Source organism: Pelodiscus sinensis, chromosome 20 (genome assembly GCF_052426305.1).
Source record: "Pelodiscus sinensis isolate ZL-2025 chromosome 20, ASM5242630v1, whole genome shotgun sequence".
NCBI classification, from domain to species: Eukaryota; Metazoa; Chordata; order Testudines; family Trionychidae; genus Pelodiscus; species Pelodiscus sinensis.
This window is the reverse complement of record NC_143071.1, coordinates 16,358,429-16,382,443: the sequence shown is the minus strand read 5'-3', so window position 1 is coordinate 16,382,443 and position 24,015 is coordinate 16,358,429. Positions and strand designations below refer to the sequence as shown.

The 24,015-nt window shown below is 49.2% G+C and overlaps 1 protein-coding gene across 6 annotated transcripts in view; it reads left to right on the top strand.

Moving 5' to 3' along the window:
- CACNA1G (calcium voltage-gated channel subunit alpha1 G) overlaps positions 1-24,015 on the top strand; it is a 333,864-nt gene that overhangs the window by 137,753 nt on the left and 172,096 nt on the right. For all 6 annotated transcript variants that reach the window (XM_089771889.1, XM_089771891.1, XM_089771890.1 and 3 more), the window contains exons 2-3: positions 16,090-16,201; positions 16,972-17,105. In XM_089771889.1, coding sequence (XP_089628015.1) covers positions 16,090-16,201; positions 16,972-17,105 — 246 coding nt within the window. The remainder of the gene's footprint in view (positions 1-16,089; positions 16,202-16,971; positions 17,106-24,015) is intronic.

The window sequence follows — 24,015 nt, the reverse complement described above, 5'->3', positions numbered from 1 at the left end:
ATCTGTGACTCATTTCCCACATCCAATTTGCAAACTTCACACCTTATTCTGCCCGTCTGGTTGGCTCTGGAGTCAGAAGTTACACCAACACCATGCTGGTGACATCTGCTTGGGAGCCTTCAGAATGAAATAAGGGCAGCTGTATGGTATTCTCAGTGCCCCTGAAACTAAATGAATACTGAGGCACATCGCGGTCGACTGTCCTTGAGTAGTTTAGGAAACGGATGTAGCTGGTGGATTGATATTGAAGTTAGAGTTATCCCCACAGTCCTTTGTTGGTGCTCTCTGTGAACAACAGCTTTTCATTTAATTCCATCACTGGTGAATTAATCCAAATATCTGCAACCAAATCAGATTAAACATATTACTGTCTAACGTTTCACCTGTTTGGGTCATCTTAAACAATGCAGGGTTGGATAACTGAATCGTGGGTTCTTGCCTCTTAGCTATGAAAGGTCAGATTCTGCCTCCCACAGGAGGGAGAGTAGCATCCTATTCAGACCTAGAACTGCTTGTCATTTTTTTTTAAAAGTTTTCTTGGTATCGAAAATGGGTCTTTTTTCAGATACAAACATTTTCATTGAGAGTTGCATTTTTTTTCATATTTTGGAGGGGGTTTTTTGTGAATCTTTTATTGAAAGATTATTGGAAATGTGAAAGGCATTATCAGAAATGTTGGCTGAACAAAAACAGGTTTTTGATTTAAAAAAATCGATAAACATTCCTATAATAACTCGCCGTGAAAACATTTGTTTCTGGAAAAAAAAAGCCAATTTTCAACAACAGTGGGTGCGATTTTTTAAAATTGGAAATGGGTGCTTTTTGAACTGTGTGACATTGGAATAAATCTCTCGGACATTTAGAATTTTTCATTTTCTGATCAGCTGCACTCCAACAGCCCCGTGAAATCCAATGGGGCTCCTGGCAGATTTAGAGACTACTCAACGTGAATAAAACTGGGACTGCTGATCCTGGAAGAAGAAACCAAAATTCTCTTTGACAAGAGGGAAGGCAAGTGATGGGAGGGTGCCCATGATAATAGAAATGGCTATTTATAAAAGTTGTGGTGTTCAGATGGCACAGTGCAAAATGTGATTTGCTTCCCTTAGTGGACCTCTGGATAACAAGGTTAACTGCTTATTTCTAATGGGAAAACAAAGCTAAAGCAAAGCAAAGCAAAACAACCCCCTCATGCCATGACTATTTATTTGAATTTTTAAATGAATTTGTTTCCTCCCTATGTACACTCTTTTTTGTCTTCCCTTTCCACAACTGAGTTTCACCAGGTGCGCTAATGCATTTAGAACTAAAAACTCCACCTGCAAGTGTTGCATTTCTGTACTGTATTGCTAATGAAATGTGACCAGATCCTAAGGTAGTTGCTCAAGACTGCTTGATAGGACATAGGCAAGACATTATGCAAGACCGTGACTCCTCCAAAGGGACACCTGAAGTTTGAGTGCCCACCTGGAGACACCTTGGGGCCTGTTTTCAAGAGGGGCTGAGATCTGCAGTCTCCCTCCCTCCCCCGGGTATGTCTGCACTTTGACACAAGTCCCAGCGTTAGGAGACGTACTCACGCAAGCCCTCATTAATCACGCGTACAAAAACCAGAATGTAATGGCAGTGGCCCCAGTCTTCTCAAGTACACACCTGTCTGAGACCCCGGACATATTGGGAGTGGCCAGCCCTTTGCACTGCTCATGGCTACACTTTTATTTTCAGCTTACAACTAGCTCAATGAGAGCTGGTGCCAGTATTTCTCCTCAAGCTGGGAATCCCATCCGCAACTGGTAGGGCAGACCTACCCATGGACTTTATCTGGGATCTTCAAACCAATAGCCAGGTTGGACCTGACCAGTGCCCATCTGGTCCTATCCCCTGTCCCCGACAGTGACCAAAACCAGATGAGTCAGAGGAAGACACAAGAAATCTGGCACAATAGCTCTGAAAATCAGGATGCTGGTGTCAGAAGCTCAGCATCCCTCTATTAGCCACCTGAGTATAGTAAACAGTTTTGTAAATTTAGTCCTAGTTTCTTAAAGAAACAGTGTACATACCTAACACTCCATCCCTTCCAGAACTCCAGACTGCAGCTCTCGAGGGAAACCTTGATAACCCTTTGGGGGCTTTCGCTGTTGGAACTATGGGTTTTCAGCACCCTCCACTCTACACTTTGTCCCAGCGCCCCTGAGTTGGAATGATAGGTAGAGCAGGACTGGCATCTGGAGTCCTTTCTGAGCTCTCTCTAATATGCTGCAAGCATCCTTCTTCAGTCTCCATGCTAGTGCCTTTCTGTTGACTTCCCATCTAAGCTATATGGGGGTAAGATGAGATCCCAACCCAAAGAGCCCATGGATGTGAAACAGGCACTTGGAGAGTGGCAGGCCTAGTGTGGGGCGAAGCGTGACTATTTTACAAAGCAGTAGCTGTGCTTAGAGCTGCACAACGCACACAGGAAGTCACGGTCCCTGCCCCGGGGAGATTACAGCATGTGGGCCAGATTGTATTAGTTCACTCTGGTTGCTTTGTGAGGCGCCAGCAATGCAAAGCAGCTGTGCACCCGCTTTACCCAGCCTATCCAACTGGGTTTATGGCTGGAGCAGCAAAAAGCAGCCAAGCAGTGAATCCAGCCCTAACTACTGGTACCCTTTGCTGAGTCTGTCAATCAAGGACTGGAAAAATCTCTCCAGTGTTCCCTAACCCCCTCTCCAGTATTCCCTAACCTCCTCCCCTTTGCCTCCTCCCCTCACCCCCAACCCCACCCCAATGCTACCAATGCAGCAACAGCAACCATGAGAAAAATTCAATAAAGCACTTTATGCTCTTACTAATTGAAGAGTTTTCCTTTGTCAGCCACTCGGCTCAAACTGTAGGTACAAAGCCATAGCCATCAGCACTTTGTGTGTCTCTGAAAATCCCATTAGCAAAAGAAAGCGCTTGAAGTTTCACTGGCTGGAGGGAGGAGGGGGGGACAGCTTCAACTCCATCAGCTGTGCATTAGCATCTGCCCCATAGCACAACGCTCTCCCGTCGCCTGCTTCCTTCGTGGGAATATTTAATCAGGGTGAAGTGTTATACGAGACCGAAATGTATTTGCTTCAGAGAGCAATATGCTGATAAGTGGGGCTGCAGATAAAATTAGAAAATAAAAATGCCAGCAGCCAATAAAAATCTTGTACCTCTCCTTTTTATTTTTCTCTGGGAGGAATGTGTGTGGCTGCAAAATCGCGCATAGCGACGGGGGAGTTCTAATGCTTCATGGAAACGGCCTAACGAAGATGCCCCTTCTGTTTGGATGGCTGGCAGACAAAGCGCTGCTGGTGATGTGGTGGCTGGGCCCAGGATGCTGGTGCAGGTGCTTCCATTTGGCCCGTGAAGAGGGTGAGGCAGCACCTGAGAGCTATAAAGGCCCAGGAGGCAGGGTGGCACAAAAATAGGCAAGGTCCTGAGGCTGGGGGTAGTTTGAAAATGAATGTTGCTAATCTAGCCAGCTAGTGCCTGAGCATGGTGACCTGAGATCCTACAGGCTGGGGAAGGCCTGCCAAAGAGAGACTGATACTGCAGGGCCAATGTGGAGAAAGGCTAAATCAGTGGTCACCAACCAGTAGATTGGGATCTACTGGTAGATCTTGGAGCCTTTGACAGGTGATTCTGACTAGTTTGGTGGGGAGACTATCAAGTGCTGGCACTTCATCAGCTCTGCTCAGCACTGCCGTGCTGTTCCTGCCCTTTGTCTTAGAGCTGCCCCTCACCCCAGGAGCCTCTTGCAGGGCCCAAGAAGAAGAGAAAGGGGGGTGCTGATGTCAGGATGCCCCTCCCTCCACCCTGTACCCCATCTCCACAGAGCAGGGGGGCAGGGATGGAGAGAGTTTGCTGGCTGCTTCTGGGTGTGGTGCAGGGCCGGGGAGGGGTGAGCCTGCCTTATCCCCCTGCACCACCGCACAGAAGCCACGTGTGGTAAACAGTGCCCAGCTGGAGCTCACATTCTGAACCCTGGCCTCAGTCCTGAACCCCTCCTGCACCCTGAACTTCTGCCCTAGCCCTGAGTCCCCCTGCACCCAAACTCCCTCCTAGAGCCTGCACCCATCCTGCATCTCAACTCCCTGCCCCAGGCTCAGCTCAGAGCCCCTCCCACACTCCAAATCCATTAGCCCAAGATCAGCATCTGCATCCTCCTCCCCTGCACTGCAGCCCTCTACCCCCAGCGTGATAAAAGTGAGTGAAGTGGGGGAGGGAGGATGGAGTGAGAAGAGGTGGGAAGGAGATAGGGCAAGAGTGTTTGGGTTTGAGGTAGATCTTGGATTGCACATACATTCAAAAAGTGATAGGAAATGCATTACTTATGGTCTAGCCTGTGAGGGGGAGTTGAGTAGCCAAAAGGAAGCGACTGGCCTGGTACCAGCTTTCTGGAGGAATGGGAAGGAAGCCTCCTTACCAGGAATGTTTGTGGCTCTGAGCAGACTATGGCTATGAGGAGAGAGTGTGGGTATGCCGTGAGGCAGGCCCATGGGAAGGGTTGGGGGGGGGGGGGTGTTTGAGTACATGTGGCGTTGGGCCCACACCTGTGGGATGCAGTCTGAGGCACGTGGGTTCTCAGGACCGTAGGGTGCCTCAGGCAGCTGGGGAAATGCTACTATGTGCTTCCCTAGTAATTGGTCTGCAAGTGTAGAGACCTGGTGTGTGGCTAGTCCTGCATGAGTGTCCATGATGGGAGAGAACAGCAGCAGGACCCTACCTCACCTAATGATTTCTGCAGGGGGGGGCAGCTCCAACACCTCTTGTGCTCTGCTAGCAAGGTGAGCCAACCCCTATAATGCCACACCCTCTGCATTGCCAGCAGAGCAGGGGAGGTGTATGCAGTTGCCCCACACAGGTGGCATAGAGGAATTTGGCCTGACTTGGATAAATAAGCTGGGATTCTTCAGGGTGCCTGGCACAAGAAGCAGAGTTAGAACCCAACTTTTCCTAGCCGGAAATCCAGTGCTCAGGCCGCTAGACCACACTGCTTTTCTGCCTGTTTGCAAAGCAAGTTTCTTACCCGTGCGTGGCAGTTCTGATAGAAGTGCCAGTTGTTAAAACCATTCCACCCAGGGTCTAATGAGCTACTTCCTCCCTTGCTCAAAGTGTTAGGAGGGTTAATTAATGCTGGTAATGCTAATAAAGTGGGAGCCATTTCTCAGCACTACAGGAAGGGTTGTGGGAATTCCCCATCTGGTGAATGTGGCTCTTAGCTCAGCTGGCTTCTGTGTCTTGCTGCCAGCTGGCTGTTCAAAAGACAAAAGGGAGGGAAAAAAACACGACTGTTGGTCTTTGCTTTGTATCCCGGTGAGATGCTGCCAGCGAATGAGGTCTCTGCAGACTCATCGCGGTGGGTGGTGGGGCTGTGGAGTTGTCACCAGACAAAAGCAGAAGGCGACATTTTGAGATGCTGCCGGGGCCTCTTGAGGGTCATGCGAAAGGAGAGAACGCAGTCCGGCCCTTCGCTCCTGCTGCTATTGGTGCCAGGACAGAATAGGATGGCATTCTGAGTGCTCTGCCCTGGAGACCTATTCTCCTGGCTTCTTCTGCTCTGGCAGAGGGTAAAGGGAGGTGAGCAGAGGTGACTAATCTGGGTAGGAGCAAGGGGTGAGTGAGTCTCTAATGGCCTGGAGGCTCACTTGAAATTGGGTAACAGCTAATGTTTAGGTAGGAGTAACTGTGTATTGCCCCCTCGTGGTCAGCCTGGAGGGATGACATGGAGCTGCAGGCAGCCAGGGGTGAGCTACTGCGGCTTAAGTGGTAAAACTGTGTTGTTGAAGCTGAAGGATATGGTTCTAGTCTGCTCTCCACCTCCCCTCCTGTGGGGGTGGGGAAAGAGTATTTATTTAATACCTGGTTGTGTGGCTGAACATGGGTCACTTACAATGTCCCCCTCAGAAAATTGCCCCCCTCTTTCTAGATGCTCACCTGAAGCTGTCTGGTTCTGTAGAACAGGGGTGCAAACCAGTCAGTCCATCTCCCTACTTCACAGGCTCTCTGGTGTGTTGTGCTTCTGTTCAGGGTTGGGAATGAGGCAGAAGTGAGTTTTTGTTTTTCTAGGCATTTCTGCTTCCACTGTGGGTCAGAACTAAGCTGGGCCACAGCCCAGGAAAAGAAAAAACACTGTTTGGTCTGAGGTTTGGGGTAAAATTCAGGAAGCAAGAGAAGTTCTGTGCTGGGATGTACAAATGCTGCACAAATGGGGTCAAGGGGATGCTGGGGGGCCCTGGGGCATCTGAAGCTGGTATCAGGCCTTGCAGGCAGAGCTAAAAAGAGAGCCCCTCTCCGTTATAGCCCAGGTGGGGATGAGGGGAAGCCCTCAAGCTGCCACTGTGGGGAGAGGGCTGGCTGGGGCCAGGAGCCAGGGAAGGCTGGTGCCAGCAGGGCCTCCCTAAGGAAAGGGAAGAACATGGTCTTTTGGGGGGGGACTTTGAGTGTCTCAGAAGCAAGCAGCCTTTTTACATGATCTACCCAGGGGGCTATTGATCAAGAAAGCCCTGGAAGCTGTGGGGAGCAGCCGAAGGCCTGAAAAGAAACAGAGGCAGAGCCACCGATCCATGTGTAGAGAGGATCCTGGCTCTGTAGCATCTACCGTGTTTGTCCCTTGCACAAAGAAGGCGCCAGGCCAGTTTCTGGTCTGTTTAACTCATTGCAACCTCATTGTAATCTGTGTGTGGCTGAGAGCAGAGTTTGGCTTCGGGTTCATTTCTCCTAGGCAGCAGCTGTTTAGAAGTGTGAGATTAGGTGCAGACAGCAAATGCTCTGAGTGCAGCAGGATCTGGTGTCTGGAACGACTACAGCAGACTCTTACCCACCGGTCTCCATTAGACCTGCTGATCTTTCACTGCCACAGAACTTTCCCATCCATTGGATGGTTTGGGGTGGTCACCCTGGGCTAGGGTTACCAGGTAGCTTCAGAAAAAATACAGGACACACTTGATGTCGGGGGGAGGGGGCGGTGGGGGGTGCAGGGCTGGCCAGGGAAGATCGGGAGGAGGAGAACTGGCTGGCAGGAAGCAGGGCTGGCCAGGAGGGGTTGGGGAGCACAGCTGGCTGGGAGGGGGCGTGGCGGGGGAGAGACTCGGCTGGCAGGAAGCGGGACTGACCCGGGCACATGCAGATCCCAGGGTGCTGCCTGGCCTGTGCACAGTCCCGGCGAAGCACAAGCGAGTCCAGCTTCAGCTCCACAACACACTTGAACAGCACTCAGGAGCGCGGACAGGGCTTCTCCTCCTCCCCAAGGCGTCACTCCTATGTCAGACGCAACCAGAGGCTCCCGGTGCCGATCGCGTCCCGCCTCCCAGCCAGCCCCTTTCCCCCGCAAGGCTTCCGTCGGGCGCCCAGCCAGAAAACACTGGACGTTACACATGTCCAGTATTTTCTGAATTTTTTTTACTGGACAGAGGGCCCAAAAACTGGATTGTCCAGTTGAATACCGGACACCTGGCAACCCTACCCTGGGCCCTATGCTTTGGGAGGCCCCACACTTCAGGGGACATGGGGCCTGGGAGGTGCAGCGTCACCGGCCCCACTTGCTCCAGCTCCAGCTCCTGGCATTGCTTTTGAGAAGAGGGGTTTGAGAAGCTTTGGGGAAGGGCGGGAATGGGGGTGGGGCAGAGTGGAGCAGAGGCAGGAAGAGGTGGGTCGGGAGCTTGGAGAGAGGAGAGGAGTGTGGAGGGTGTGCAGCAGGAAGAGGCAGAGCAGGCCTGTGGTGGAGGGGGAGTTGGCCTAGGGCAGAGGGTGGGTTGTCCTAGTCTCTCCCCTGCCTCAGAATGGCCATGCACATCTAGCAGAATTGCCATTTGTCACTCAACCATAACTTGCCCAATGGATGGTAATGAGCAGTAAGGCCTGGACAACACCATAGAGCAGCTTGCCTCATTATAGGAAACTCCTTGGGTCTGGCTCTCTCCTCCCTTCCTTGGAAGGATGGTCTACCAGCTGAGCGGTCTGAATTTTCTGCTCCATCCTAAACCATCTATGTGACCTTGGCCAAGTCACTCTGTCTAGGCCTCATTTCCCCACATACAGAAGTGCCTCATCTTTCTGGGATGTTGAGAATAAACACACGAGGTGCTCAGATGCTGTGTTGAAGGAGGCTGTCTGTGTACCTTGCTGTAACGCCATTAACTTCTGTGTGTTTACTCCAGATTTGTACCCAGGTAAGTGAAAGCAGACTAGGCCCATTACGGGCGTGACTGCTTGTGTAGGGGCAGAGGAAGGCAGGATATTTGGGATCCTGGATCGGAGCCTGCCTGGCTAGAGCAATAGGTCTGAGTAAGCATCAGGAAGCAGCAAATTGGGCTGCTTCACTTGGGAGAAGATCAGAGACTCAGGAATAGGCTGCAGTCCTGGGTTGCTTTGAAGTTTAGTCCACCTGGGGGCTGGGCGAGGAGGAAGGGTCTGCCTGCGGGAAAAGGGTGCTGTCTGTAGCTTTCGGTGCCCGGTGCCTGACACACGGGATTCAACGTCTGGCTGGCTGTGTTGAAAGTGGGCATGTATGAGCCAGGAGTAGCTCAGAGTTGGTGTCCTGCCTCCTAATCATTCTCCACTCTGATCAAAATGCTTCCTCTAAATCAAAACATGAGCTGGGAGTTTTCTGAGAGAACAGCATTTCCTCCCTGCTCCCCGAGGCCTGGCAGACGTGAATCCCAGCGCTAGCTAGCTGGAACGTCTGTCAGCTCTCCCTTCTGGGCGGCACTTTGCGTAACTTCTCTAATCCCCTGTGACCTGCTTAGCAACCTGACAAGGGGCTCAGCTCCACTGAGCTCTCAGACAGGGATTCCATAGGCACATCGGGCAGGAAAACAAGAATGCCCGAGTATTCCACCCTCCGGACAAAGGCAGCATTTATTCCCACGTGTATGTAAGAGCCATTGCTTGGGAGGAACCCTCGCAGACATGAAAAAGGAAGAAGGTTTCCATTTCCCCCCCTCCCCTCCCACCTCCACCTCGCTACTCTAAAGTTTGAAAAGAAAATGTGCTGAGAGAATGAATGCAAAGACTGTTCCCTACTCTCTCCCCAGCCTTGGAATAGGGAGAGAATCTTGTCATTGCCTTGCCTCTCAGCAGCTGTCGATATCAAATGCTCCCTTCCCATATTTCCCATACCTAGCCGTGCCAGGTGAGTGGGGGGCGGGGGAGTTGGATTGACCAGAGGAAAGCTCCTGGGGCTTTTTATTTTTTTTCACATTTCAAATACAAGCTGCATTCTGAATAATGGCCAGGTCTGTGGATTTCATTCAAGTTGCCAGCACTGAAAACAAAATAGAGCCCTTGCCAGTCCTTGGCCTTTGCAGATGGAGACACTTGTCATGCCTTGGTGTAACTCTGCAGAGGGGCTGTGTTCACGAAACTCGTTACTGTCGTGTAACCCTCCCCTTTACGATCAGATGGGAGCAGCCCCTGGGGGTGACCAGTCAGCAGTGGTACCAACTGGCTGTGCACGTCAGCACACAGGACTAGTGAACTGGTGCATGAAAATGGTGAGAATTGTCTGTGCTCTGGAGCCCTTATTGCACCTTCCTCCATCTCAAACTTAGCGATGGGCTTGTCTTTTCTTGGCCCAAACCTTTGTTTCTCTCGCTGTCTGGGGACTTGGGGGGGGGAGGGAGGGGGCGGGGAGAAACATGCTGCCAAGTCTTTTAATTGTAGAGGATTCTGCAGCAGCTGTTGGTTTGGGTGCTTTAGCACTTTGTCTGCGGGAGAAGGAAAGGACCGCAGTGCTTGGCATCCCACTAGCATCACTTCTGACTTCCTGCAGTCAGCAGCCACTTGGCCTATTGCATTGGATGCTCAGCAGGGAATAAGCTGGGTCCTGACAATGAGCGTGCCCTTAGTTGGTAAAGTCCAGGTTGTCTTTCATGAATAACCCTGAGCTTATGGAGTGGATACACTAGCAGGTGATTGATATTCTGGTCGGGGTGTTGTCTTCTGTAGAAAGCACGAGTCTTTTCTTCGCCTGTCCCAACAGCTCTGGTCTCACCAGTATAATTCATTTGCTGAGCCGTGATTCTTTGACTAAACCCGTTTTACTTTGTAATCAGATTTACATGGCTCATCCGGACGTGTTCCCTGCTCAGGAATCAGTCCCTCGTGCGTGACACTCACGATGGGAAGGCAGCTTGAGTAAACTGCTTTGACATTCAGCTGGGGAAGTAGCTGCGTATGGAGCAAACCTAGTAGCTCTGCTAGTGTGCACCTACACAGCAACCTTACCTCGAAATAAGCTCCGCAATTTGTGCTATGCAAATTGTGTAGCTTATTTCGATGTTATTTCAAAATAAGGCGCTATTCTGAAATATCCTTTATCTCTCGTGCAAGGAGGTTTATAGGGATGTTGGAATAGCGAGCCCCTTATATTTCAATATAACAGGCTGGCTCTTAAGACACGGTATCCCGAAATAGCTCCTCTGTGTAGACGTAGCCCTAGTGACCTTGCCATGGTCTCAATCGGAGGACCCAGCTTGCTGATATGCCAGCAGCAGAAACCTTGCTCTGTATGGCCTGCTCATTAGAGAGAGGTTTGAATTCTAAGTCCAACCTATATAGCAGGCTTCCCTGCAGAACCTATTGCTTTAAACAGCCTTCTTGGGGTTGTACTAAAAAATAACACATAGATCCACACCACTATGAACTGAATGAGATTATGTAGCAAGCAGTAACTGTAATGAACATGTTGTCTAAAGCTACAGTCCTATAGTCACTGTGCACAGCCCCTGTGATGTGAAAGACGATCTAGTTTTCCAGATAGTGTATCACTGGTATGCACAAACACTGTCCCTTGAAGATTTGCCTGGATTAGCCAGTTGTCGCTCTGTTGTCTTACTGCCTACTGGAAAGGGAATTCCAGGCAGTGAGGTCCAGTGGCTGAGCAGATGCTCCGTCCCTCCTGTCTACAAGGGAACAAATTAGGGCTAGATTCTGGTTGCCTTATTCACACCGAATAACTTCTTATTCCACAAGCAGCTCCATTGACTTCCTGGGATTGCTGGTAGAGAAAGGTGCCATTCAGGGAGAGAAAGGGGAACTACTCGTGGGCTGCCTCTCTGGAAGTGCACAGTGCTCAGCCAGGCCAAGTTCCACCTGTGCTGCAGCCCTGACAAGCTTTTGTAATATTGCTTGGTCTGTGATGTCTGCTGCTATTATGCCCTGAGGTGTTTTCTCTCTCTCTCTCTCTGTCCATTTTGAAGCCAGCAGTTTTCCACAATCTATTGTTTTTCATTTAAGGAAGAGGAAATCTGCAGCATGTAGAAAGCTGCTGGCAAGCTCAGGCTGGACAAGAAAAGGAGAAGTATTCTTTATAACTCCTTGTTTGTATGGCAGCAGTACCCATGGGGCTCAGAGCCCTGTTGTGCAAGGTACCTTAGACCTAATAAGAGACAGTCTCTGTCCCAAACACCTTACAATCTGCATCGCCCAAGCAGTAGTGTCTCATTTTGCACATGAGGGAACTGAGACAGTGAGATTAAATAACATCCCCAAGGTCGGACAAGAAGTCCATGGTAAAACCAGGAACTGAACCCAGATCTCTCTAGTCCTAAGCCACTATCTTAACTACCCAAATGTCCATTCTCTGGTAGCTTTAGGGCAGGACCTGTGGCAAGGCTATTGTTTTCCCTCCTCTCCCACCCACACTGGTGTTGCAGGGCCTGGTGAGTGCCCTTCCTCCCTCACACTGCAGCAAGGAGCAGGCCCAGCCGAAGGGTTTGCAGGGCCCAAGGCAAGTTGCTGGGAGTGGGGCCCCGGGCTTGCCCTGTGGATGGTGAATACTTAGCAATGTGGGGCCCTGAAAGCACAGGGACCTAAGGATTTGCCTTGCTCACCTTGCCCTAGGGCCGGGCCTGGCAGGGAGCCACGCAAGTGAGCCCTTGCTGCTGCCAGGCATCTACAACAGAAGCACACCCCTGGCAAGTGCTGCACTGTTGACCTTTGGGGAAGAAACAACTTGGAAATAGCACAAAGCAGGAGAGGGCCACACTGCTGTGATAGCATCTCTGCAGATAAAGAGCCTCTGTGCACAGCCAGCTGGGGAACCAGCTGGTACCATGTAAGTGCGCCAAGCAACACCTTCTACCTCCCAATTACCATTGGCAGTGTGAGAACTACACCTGCCTTTGGCATCTTCCACAGTCCTGGAAGAATTGACAAGACACATGGGCTGCTCCTGGAAGCTTTCGTCGGGCTGTCTGTTCTTCTAGCACTAAGTAGGCTAATGCTAAGTGTTCGTGGTGCTGCGCTGCATATTTCCCACAGCTCTTGTCTGACGCACACACATTCTATGGCTGATGTGGGCTCTTAGACCATCTTTATTTTCTTAAAGGTTTTTCACCTCATTGCTGGCAGAGCTACAGCTCTGCCCCTCCTGTGCTAAGCCAGGTATGCATGCCCCCATAGAACTACATTGGGGATAAATATTCCAGGCTGTAACCACAACCTGACCACTGGTATTTCTGTTCCAGTACCACGTAAACCAGTGGAGAGCAACTCATCAGGACAATCCACGGGTGGGCTGCCAGACAGGTTGTTTACCCTTCATCTATGGGTACAGCCACCTGCAGCTCCCATTGATGGCAGTTCACCATTCCTGGCCAATGGGAGCTTCAGGAAGTGGCATGGAGTGGCTGCTGCTTCCTGCAGCTCCTATTGGCCGGGAATAGAGAACCGCAGCCAATGAGAGCGGTGGGCAGCCATACCCGTAGGTGCAAAGTAAACAACCTGTCTGGCGGCCTGCCAGCAGCTTATCCTGATTGAGCCACCTCTGACCTGCAGGCTGCAAGTTACCCACCGCTGGTGTAAACACGGTCAGAATAAACGATCCAGATTTCCAGCTAAACAAATACTGACTCCTCCCCAAGTGGTTTAACAGGAATCTATGTGGGAAAGTCCACAAGAGAGAAATGCCCCAAGGTCACTGTCCCACAGCTCATTGAGACACCCATAAGGTCGCCTTCATCTCTAATCTGTTAGGGTGAATAAACAACGTGGTTTAGGCTCCCAAATTTTGTCTGGGTGGGGTTGTGTTGGAAATGTTTTGTGTCTCCATGCTTCCATGGAATAGATAGAAGCTGCTCTTGTCTTTGACACAGAGCCATGACCCATGGGGGCTACTATAATGCATCATCTTGATCTGATAGAATGGATGAAGGTAGCACAGTGCATGCTGGGATCTGTAGTTTCCATGAATTATGTCGTCTCTGTGTCTAAGGTGAGGGAGGCTGTTGGTTGGGGATAAATATCCCTGGGACCTTCAGCTCTGACCTCTTACTCATCCACTAAAGGTGCATCTCTTTCAGCTGTCTGTGTATAGCGGGCTTTATTCAGGTTAAAGCCAGCCACTACTGGGAGACAGGATTGATGGGCTCCGCCTCGGTATTACATGCAAGGGCTTCTGTTCAGAAATCTCTACACGTCATGTAATTTCTCTCTTCTGCTTGCTCCTCTGCCCCTTTCTTTGTCTGGCCAGTTGGGCACCCTCTCTGTCTGTCTTCCACAGTTGACCACCCAGCAGCTTTTTAGGGACATATCCCACTTCTTCTCCACTATGTGTCAGTTAACTGGGCTTTGGCTTACAGAGCTTTTCCTGCCTAGGGGAAGCTCTGTGTGGCCAAACCTGTGTGCGATAGCTCCACCAGCCATGCAGCCTGTCCTGAAGCTGTTCAGTCCCATCCGAGCCATGCTGGGACCCTACTTGTAAACACTGCGTAGATCCTGCAGTGCAGCTATATTATAAACCCTGCCAGGGAGAGATGTTTGTTATTTCGTGCTGCGCTGAGGAACAGTTCTGGTCCGACACCTCAAGAATGTGCCAGAGCCAAACAAAAGGCTACGCAGTTGCCAATCTGTGACAAGGGAAAGAAGAGATCGTGAAACGTTCTGGATACAAGGTTAAGTGTCTCAATCAGACGCTTGGCTGTTTCCCTTGTGGCTGGAGACTGAGGCTTTAAAAGTGAATTTCAGATGAAGCTGAAATCAAACCCAAGGTGTCTTACTGCAATGGCAGGTGAGCCTGGTGGTCGGTTGGGTGGAAAAGCTAAAGGGCATTGAATTGGCCCCTTTAAAAAGTCTTTGTCCACAGTAGCTTTGAAATCTCTGGAAATGTCCACTAGAGGGACACAGAGAAATTCCTTTTGCTCAACACCAAATTTGAAACTTCCTTATGTGGACTTGCTGCTGCTGCTGGGCCGGCCTGTCCTAGGAGGTCACTAACCACTTTCAAAATCTCTCCCCATGCAGCTCAGGTATTTAAAACTCTTCTAAAATGTGGCAGTCAAGGGGGTGGACTTGGTTGTCTCCCACACTCCTTCGAGGCAGTTAATTTATGAACCAGCCAATGCTGATTTGGGTTAGGAATGAAAAGTGCAATCATTTTTAGAGTGCATCTACACAGCAGGGCTTAACTCGAAATAAGCTACGCAAATTGAGCTATGTCAATTGCATCGCTTATTTTGAAATTGGGAGCGTCTCCACAGCACTTATTTTGAAATAGAGCACTCTTCTTCCGACTTCCCATACTCCTCGTACAGTGAGGGTTATAGGAGTCGGAATAAGTCGTCCTCCAGCTTGACAGTATTTCAACATTATTTTGAAATAACTGCCTGCTGTGTAGACACGGACTAAGTCATTTTGAAATAATGCTAGTTATTTCGAAATAATGTTTCTGTGTAGACGTACTCTTATTTACTCCAGTCCAGTGTTTTCTGTAAAAAACTAGGAATGGCAACTGATTGTGCACAGGTATCATTTTGGCACCTGCATGACCAAATGATGGCACATTTTCACATGGTAGTTGTGGTGGGATAGGGCAAGCATGAAAGACACTATACAAAATAAAGTTGCATGGCAGGAGATCAAAATAAAGTTGCAGGGCATGCAACCCATGGGGGTTCTGTGTGGCTCACTAGCCATGTTTACCATTGCCCACATATGGCTGCCACATTCTGCTGGTTTTCACCTGCATAGTTTTATTCCTACAGATATTACTAAAGTGACACACTCATAAAGTGAGGGCACGTGACATGAGGTGCGGGCTGATTGCACACGACATGGATTGAGAGAGTCATGCGCTCCCTCTGCATCCAATCAAAGCGCTGCTCTGGGTCAGTCGGCACAACCTCGTGCATTGTAGGTGCACAAACTCAGTTAGCTATCCTGGGAGCCCGTCTTGGTCACATCAATCTTGCAGCCCATTGGGATGAAGGAAGGCCACTCATAAAGCCCATTCACTAGTCTAGGTTTCCCCTCACAGCATTAGATTGTGCTGTGATACGATGGACTACAAAATTAAAGCTGACTTACATAAACTTTGGGAAATACACAAAATAGAGGATTCCAGCAAAAGACTAGTTAGGAATATAGGCCACAATTCAGCAAGTGCTCAAATGTGTAAATGTGTGAATAATCCCAGTGATTTCAGTGAGGACTATTCAGCTGCTCTAAGTTTGGCCCTTGCGTAAGTGCCGTGCTACTCAGGGCTCTGGAAGAAAGTTTGAAGAATTGTTTTTTCCAGATCTCTAATGTCCAAGGGAAAAACCCTTCCAGGTTGCCAACTGTGACTCTGAAATAACTGAAGAAGTCACCCGTCCCCCCTCGGCCCCTGCATAGAATCTATGTCCGGTTACATCTGAGACCCAATGCCTGTGAGAACAGAACCTCAGGGAGTTCAGCAGGGGTTCCCAGCCAGTGTTGATATGTTTAGTATGACTGAGAGGTTTTTCCTTGATGGTGATGCTCTTATGAAAAGTCCTTATTCTAATTTCTCTCTCCCCAGCCAGAAGTATTTGTATAAACACAGAAACGTCAGGCAGGGGTAATTGTGCCAGCCAGTCAGTCCAAGTAGAAGTTGCAATCGAGAAAAGGGAATGGCCATCTTTAAGGAGACCAGAGGAGCCTCAGACAGAAAAAGGCCTGCTTGTAACCCCTCTGGCCAACCTGCTCATTCCTTGTTACCTTGGGGCTCTGCCTTCTGTATGTCTATCCATCAGCAAACATGATGTGTTTAGTTCTAGTGGACCCTCCCCTGCTTATGTCCCATCTATTCTTGACTTCCTTAACGGACCTCCTGTGCACCTGGTTCGAAAGGCTCAGCATGTTGGTGATTCTCCTCAACTGTGTGACACTGGGCATGTTCCACCCCTGTGAAGACATGGCCTGTGATTCCCCGCGCTGCAGGATTCTCCAGGTATGGGCATGTTCTTAATCCAATGGAGGGTTGGGGCAGTGGCTGGTTTTTAGCACTCAAGTATTCACGGGACGCCAAAACGAGACTCCCTGTTTCCTGCAAAACCAGACACAGAGTGCTAGCATGATCACAACTGTCAGTATTCACTCCCACCTGTATGCCTGGGGAGGATGAGTTCTTGCCTTCACTGGAGTGGCAGCCATTGATTTAACTTCCCCGAGGCACACTCAGCAATGACAAGTGAAGCCCCCATAAGCCAGCACAATTTAGTCTGGCTTCACATTTAGTTGAGTGCAGACAGGGCCTTAAATGCTCTCTGGTGCCTCCCTTCCCCAAAATTGGTTCCTCCCGAGTAGAGTAGGGTGCAGGCCCACTGGGAGCAGGGGAAGAAAATGCAGTGTTGCTCTGAGCTATGTCTGCTTGGAGACGTGAATCCTCATTGTCTGAGCCAGACCCCACGGAGATCCAGGGAAAGGCTCATTGACTCCACTGCCTTTTGGAAGAGGCCCTTCATGCCTTTCGCCAGCACTAACATTAGCAGGATTTCTTTAAAGTACCAGTTGTGGGAAGTTGCTGGAGAACATGCATTGAGTTATGGGCCTCCCCAGCTAAAATAGCATCCCTGAGTCCATCACTGGTAAGGGGATGGACATCTGCCATTAGAGCATACTCGTATGCTGTGTTCTGTCCCAATCGGATACTGTCCTCTTGCCACTCTGCTGGGGGCAGCAGCCTTTCTTCTGACCTCCTGCTGCTGTTTTGTTTTCTAGAGCTTTGATGACTTCATCTTTGCCTTCTTTGCTGTGGAGATGATTGTCAAGATGGTTGCGCTGGGGATTTTTGGGAAGAAGTGCTACCTGGGAGACACCTGGAACCGTCTGGATTTTTTCATTGTCATAGCCGGGTAAGTCTGAAAAGCTCCAGGGAAAGAAAGGTTTGTGCTTTTTAAGGTAGCCCTCCGTGATGGTTGGAAGCACTGTTTTGCTAGCACAGCTCCGAGGGAAAGGAAAGTGCCAACCTCCACTGGTTAGTGAGAAGGCTGTGCTACCTCTAACCATATTCTAGCATGATTGGAGTTATCAACTTCTCATCCCAGTCGGGCAAGCATCCACTCCTGGCAGTAGAAGCGGAGACTGCTGGGAAATTTATTTTCTGCCGTAGATAGCACGAGAGGCTACATTTTCTGCCTGTATTTTCCAAGTGCCTGCTCACCCCCTACACTGCATCCGCCAGCTTGGAACAATGGCAGCCTTTCCTGGCAGCACTGAGTTTACAGACAACAGCAACAAAAAGAGAGAGTGGGGGGAATGTTACAAAAACTGTTTTCCTTTGTTCTCCGCCAGCCCGTGTGCTTTCCATACTGTAAGATCTCTCGCTCGGCAGCTCCAGGCGGTCTCAGCTGGCACCCGGCAAAACTATTTTTCTGGCTCCAGAAATATTGGTAGTTTGTGTCATGCAGCTTGCCCAAATGGATGAAGTTTCAGCAGCTCGTTTCAAGCGGAGGAGTTGGTTCCAAGTGAAATATTTCAGTGAAATGTGCGTGATTGCCCCTTTTTGTTGTTGTTGAGGGAAAGCAACCAAGTTTGCCTTTCATGAGTGTTTTCCTTTCAGAGGCACCTGGTTTAAATTAAAGTTTCTTCTAGCACCCGAGAATCTCCTGGCTGTGGCTGGAAATCCACAGGAAAAATTCCTGGCCTATAGCCCAAGTGTTGAGTTGCCTCGACACATTAAGGGCTCGGAGGCCCTTGCTTCACCTCCCTACTCGTGCAGAGAGCCCAAGGACCTTTGGGAATGTGGCTATTTTTTTCCTTGTGTATATAACTGGAATTTCCTGGAATGGATTGGTGGATCCCAGAAATAAACCACAACTGCGTCATTTCCCAGGTTAGGCAGTCAGCAGCAAGCTTGTGGGCTACCAGGAGGTGTTTGCATGTTTGTTCAGTTGGCTTACAGCGTATAGTGCCTCTCTGCATGTTTAGCCTGCTGAGAGCACAAGCCCGTGCATGTGAGGGCAGGATGCTGGTGACAGCAGGGGGATGCTCAGTGGAAATGAGAAGGTGGCAAACCCAAAACTGACACAAGGAAATTAATTTTTGGTGTAATTAGACTGTGGAACTCACTGCCACATGATGCGGTGGAAGCCAGAAACTTTGTGGGATTCTAGAAAGGATTGGCTACTGTTATGAGAACAAAGAATATAATACAATAAAGTTACCAAACTGAATGCTAGCAAACCTTTTGGAAGAGACATTAACTCTCATGCACCAGGGCTTTAGCTAGTCTCTGTCTAGTTGGGATCATGTGATTTCTTGCACTTTCCTCTGAAGAAGCGAATGCTGGCCATGTTTTTTGCTTTTAAAAAGGGTGTGGCTGGATTATAACTCAGCCCCCACTTTAGTTGGGTTTGCTGTCTAGACAGGCCCTTCTGAGTATGGGTTCTCAGCACAAACCTACCCACAAGCAAAGGCTCTTCAACTGGAGCCCTACCCCATTATAAAGGGAAGAGGGGTCTCTGGCAAAAAGTTCCCGGTACGGTTTGCTTTCCTTTGGAACACTCTCCCCCACACAGCGTCTGAAATGGCTGGATTTGTTGCCTGTCCAGGCAGACTGCAGGGCCTCTCTGTCTGAGCAGCCATTGGCAGAGGGCTGAGGCAGCTGCAAGAAGGGTTTCTGGCTGGTGGGAAAGCACAGGAAGAGTTTTCATCACCTAGCTACTGGTGGAAGGAAGGGGAAGGTGCCTCTAGCAGCTTTATGCATTGTAACCCTCACGTTAGGGTGTTTTCAAATGTATGTCAGGGTGCCTGGAGCGCTGGAGGGGGCAAGTGTCAGTGGGGAGTGTCTGACAGGCTGGAATTGAAATAAATAGCTGGCTGGCTGTTATGTTTGTCACAGAAGACACCGTGCAAGGAGTTCAGCTGCGGATCTACAGTACTTACACACGCCCCCCCAGAGAGTCCAAGGTCGTGGCGTAACCATGGCAGCAAAGCTCATGGGCTATGGGAGACCCTAGGGACTCTGAGGAAGAAGTATGGTGTGGAGCATAGTCTTATTCACAGGCTTTTCTGGCTCTGTGTGTTTTGATACATTTCAAGGCTTCTGCAGGAAAAACCGGGTCAAAATCATGAGCCAATTTACTTTTCCTAAAATTACTTAGGGAAATCACAGGACAATAGCGTGAAGCATGTTTACCTATAAACTGTGCATGCATCTGGTCTGCATCTTCTTTGTATTACTGTTCCTGTTTTTAGTGTAGGTCCTACAAGATTAGGGCTTGAAGTCCATGGAGGTCTTGCCTTTAACTTTAATGGACTTTGGATCAGGCCCCTTGGTAACTTTTGTTGTTTGACTTGATTGTTTGGGGTATTGCAATTGAGGGAATAGTAGGGGAGGGATAATATGGTGAAATCTCCTATACAGTTTAGAAAGTTTGTGTGTTTATCTGTCTATGTGTCCATCTATCTGTGAGTCCATTTGTTCAAGAACCACTCCTAAATGGTAAGAGCTAGGAGCACCAAATTTGCTATGCAGCTTCCTCTTATCCTAACTTAAAGCAAGGTCAGAGTTTGGTTGTACCAGGATGATGGGATGTGCCAGGAATTCAATCGTTTCTCAGAAATGGAAAGGGAGAGGTTTGGTAGGCTATGACACAGCAGCGTTATTTTGGAATAATTCACGTTATTCCGAAATAACAACGTCCATGTCTACACTACAAGCAGTACGAGGAGTAAGGGAAGTCAGAGAAAGAGTGCTCTTTCTTGGACTTCCTGCTGTGGAGACAGCGCCAAAAGCCAAAGTCAGCTATTTTGACTTATGCTACGCAATTGACATAGCTCAAGTTGCGTAGCTTATCTCGGCTTTGGCTGTGCTGTGTAGACGTGCCCTTATACTGTAGAATGACCACAGGAGTGCAGTAAGTGATGGGGACAAGGACAGCTATAACCCCATTGGGCCAGCAGGGGTCAGGAATTGAGAAAGGGCCATTCCTCTGCATCTGCCCCAGCTCTGAGCTTACCACTCTTCAGATGCCCTTTCACTTGCCAGGTGATTCTGTCTGTTTTCTGTATCTTCTATATATTTGAGAGAGTTTGTTTGTGTGTCTGTCCCTGCCAGCTGGGGTACATGCACCCTTTTCCCAGCTGTGCCCGCTGCAGCTGTATCATCCATGGAGAAGTGCTTCTCACCTGGCCCCAAGCTGCTGCAGTGGGCTAGGGCTGAGGTACTTCTCTCACCCTGGGGCAGCCTGCATACTGAACCCCTTATCCCCAGCCCCACCCCAGAACCAGTGTTCCCTATAAGCTGGTCCCTGTAACAACGTCCACGTCTAAACTACAAGCAGTTATTTTGACATAATGTCGAGCTGGAGGACTTCTTACTCCAACTCCTGTAACCCTAATTGAACAAGGAGTAAGGGAAATTGGAGGAAGAGATTCACTCAGGAGAGATTCAGGTGCCACCCAGCTGATTTGCAGAATGCCCACAGTTTCCCACAGCTGGCAGCCTGTGTTTCTATTGGTGGGGCACCTCTGCACATGCTGTGGTGCACATGACAAAATTTATTCTGCACATGGACAGAAAACATTAGAGGGAACACTGCCCAGAACAATTATTTAAATGAAGAAAAACAAAAGTTATCGGCGTTAAGGACCCAAGCAATGCTGGGTAAATCCTCTAGTCTACTATATATTTGAGAGAGTTTGTTTGTTTGTTTGTTCAAGAATTTTCCTACATGGTAAGAGTGAAGACCCCCAAATCTGATATACAGCTTCCTCTTATCATAACTTGAAGCAAGGTAATGGTTTGGTTGTGCCAGAAAAATGGGATGTGCCTGGAATGGGATTGCTTCTCATAAAACCATACAGAAAAGAGACAGAATCACCAGGCAGATGAAAGGGAATGTCCCCCTCTCCTCCTTCTGGGACTGCCCCAGCCCTGAGCTTCCCACCCCTTTATGGTCAGGGTGGCAGGGCTAATGCTCCTCCCCCAGATCTGTACAGGAACATTGTTAGCTGTTCCCCTTTGTCAGGGAAAGAGGGGAAAGTGTGCAGTTTGCTGCATTCCTCACTCTGGCTGGAGTGCAGGGACAGAGGAGCTGTGCACTTTGCTCTCGCTCCCTGACAGGGTCAGGATGGGGAAGAGCAAGCAGCCCCGGTAAAAATTTTCCTTTTATTTACAACAAAAATAATTGAGTTAAGGATGCGAGCAATGTTTAGTGAATGTGCTGGTTGCCAATAAAATGGAAGATGCAGAATTTTGAAGACTTTCCCAATCGGACAATAATCATAATGAGTAAATTCTGAGCTAACGCTGTCCCCTCTAAAGGCAATGGCTGAATTGAACCAACAGAGAAGGAAATTCAGGGTGATGAGGCATCCTTCGCATGCTTCTCTATTTTTAGGAATGGAGCAAGAATACTCAAAAGCCTGGTTGCAATAACCAGGTGGTACTGATGTGTCAAGGACAAAATAGCTGCCATTTAACTCTCTTCTTCCTATTCTTAATTTGACATCGGCTTTATGTTTTTAGTCCCATTCTGCATTCCTGCTTTTAGTGACAGAAGGATACTTTTAAAAGGGAAACAGCCTGGCCAAGCAAAGAAACATCATGGCCTCAGAACCCAGTGTAATGAGCATAGGCCCATTAAGAGTCTGCCATTACTCCTTGGCGGAAGCTGTGGAGTGAAACTACTTCAAGCACCATGCAGTTGAGTGGATAATGCTTGGAACTAGGAGTTCTGGGTTCTACCCTGTCGGGTGAGTGTGGCTAAGGCGCTGCACCTTCCTCTGCTTCTTGCTCCCCTTCCATCCTGTGTCTATCTCTTTAGGACTTGGGACTGCCTCTTAGGTGTTTGTAAAGGGTCACATTATGTTAGGCAGTTACATTAGTGCCTGTAGGTCCCCACTGAGATAACACAAATAGTAATAATAAAGTAGCGGCTCCAATTTTTTAAAACTGAGTACACACATCATCTGCCCAACTCTTGGCATTTGGGCCCTCAGATTGCATTGGGATTTCCCATGAGTGCAACCATAAGCAAAACCTATTTCTTTCTCCTAGGCACACGAATAGGTACCCGTTTTGTACAGTTCTCAGAATGTTATCTCTCACACACACACATCTGCTCCAAAGGATCTGCAGCCTCTCAGTTTGACCGGCTGCCAGGTCAGCGTTGTCTCTTGCTGAATGATTTGTCTTTTCTGTATGTTCATCAACTGTTCCCATCTGGGCCCTGTCAAAACCAATTGGGCTAACAAAGGCTCGAACTAACTTTAAATACAAAGCAGAATATCTTTTTTTCCCAAAGAGGCTGCGCTTCTGCTCAGTTATTACTCACAGTCCTTCCTCTCCACCTCTTTCTTTTCACTGAGATCTTGTCCTACTATTCCTAAAAGTATTTTCCCCTCCTCACTACAGTATCACTCCTCACAGCCCTCCCTCACCTGTGCCTAGTAGAACATCTTGGGGTGTGCACAACTGAAAATAGTAAATGATATTAGCACGTGTCAGGTGACAAAGAAGGGCTAGCACAAAATCTCATAGCTATGGAATTGGGCTCAGAGTTGGGTAAGGAATATTTTATTAAATAAAGGAAATAAAATGCCTAAATTTCAGAATGGCTCTCGCAGGTCACCATCTCAACTAGACAGAGTCAGATTCCCGAATACAGCCAGGGATGGTCGCCTTTCGCACATGGGACAAATTAGTGAAATGAACACCCAGGCTGAAGCCTGAGCTGCAGAATATGGAAGCAATGAAACACTTTCACTTGAAGCTTAGTTATCTTGCTGCTTTTGGCTTCCCTTGTGGTTGCTGATAGAGCAGCTGCTTTTGATGAACTCTGAATCTGAACCTCTGCCAAGCACTACCAGGGATGGAATGTGGAGGATTTTAGGACAGTGATGGCCTTAAAGCACATCCTGGGGTGCTTACAGCCAGGAAGTGTTTAAAAGAGCTGGTGTGACCCACACACCTCATGGATGGGGTGGCTGCCTTCGGCTCCACCCCTTCCACCCTTAGCCCCACCCCTTCTAGGAGCACATTACCTAGGGGCCCACAAAAGCTGTCAGCTCCACTGGTCACCACGGTGGCCGCTTTCACATTTCCACCACCCTGCCCTCCAATGATGGTCAATCCTGACCCATAGGTATCTGCTTTCATGGTGAGAGGGCAGTTTGGTTGAGATGGCCAGCTGTGAGGGAGAATTGATGCAAAAAACACTAACTGGATGGGGTTTTTGCCTTGATCTTCCCTTTTTCAGGGCGCAAAGTTAAAAAAAGTGAGGGGGAGAAAACGAAAACCAAAGAAATGTTAACTGCTAGGAGGTTTTTTTGGGTCAAAATTGCAGGGAAAATGAAAGTTTTCTGTAAATATTTTCATTGTAAGAGGTGGGGAGAGAAGGCCATTTACAGTAAACTTCCAATAATCCGGCACCTTTAGGACCCAGGGGGTGCCGGATTATCAAATATGCCGGACTATCAGAAGGGGGGGGGCTATGAGGGGTCTGGGGTGGGGTGGGGAGATGCTACCCCAGACCCCCTCATAGCCCTCCCTTCTGATAGTCCGGCTCTGCCCCAGGAGTCCCCGATTCAGCCGCTGTTGGTCAGTTTCAGCAGTGGCTGAATCGGGGACGCCTGCAGCAGAGCAGCTGGGGTGCTGCTGGGTTGGTCCGGTAGCGCCGACCATTGGCGCGAGACCAACCCGTCAGCACCCCAGCTGCTCTTGGGGATGCCTGGGGCAGAGCAGCTGTGGTGCTGACGGGTTGGTCCCGCAGCGCCGCTCCTCGGAGCTACTGGACCAACCCAGCAGCACCCCAGCTG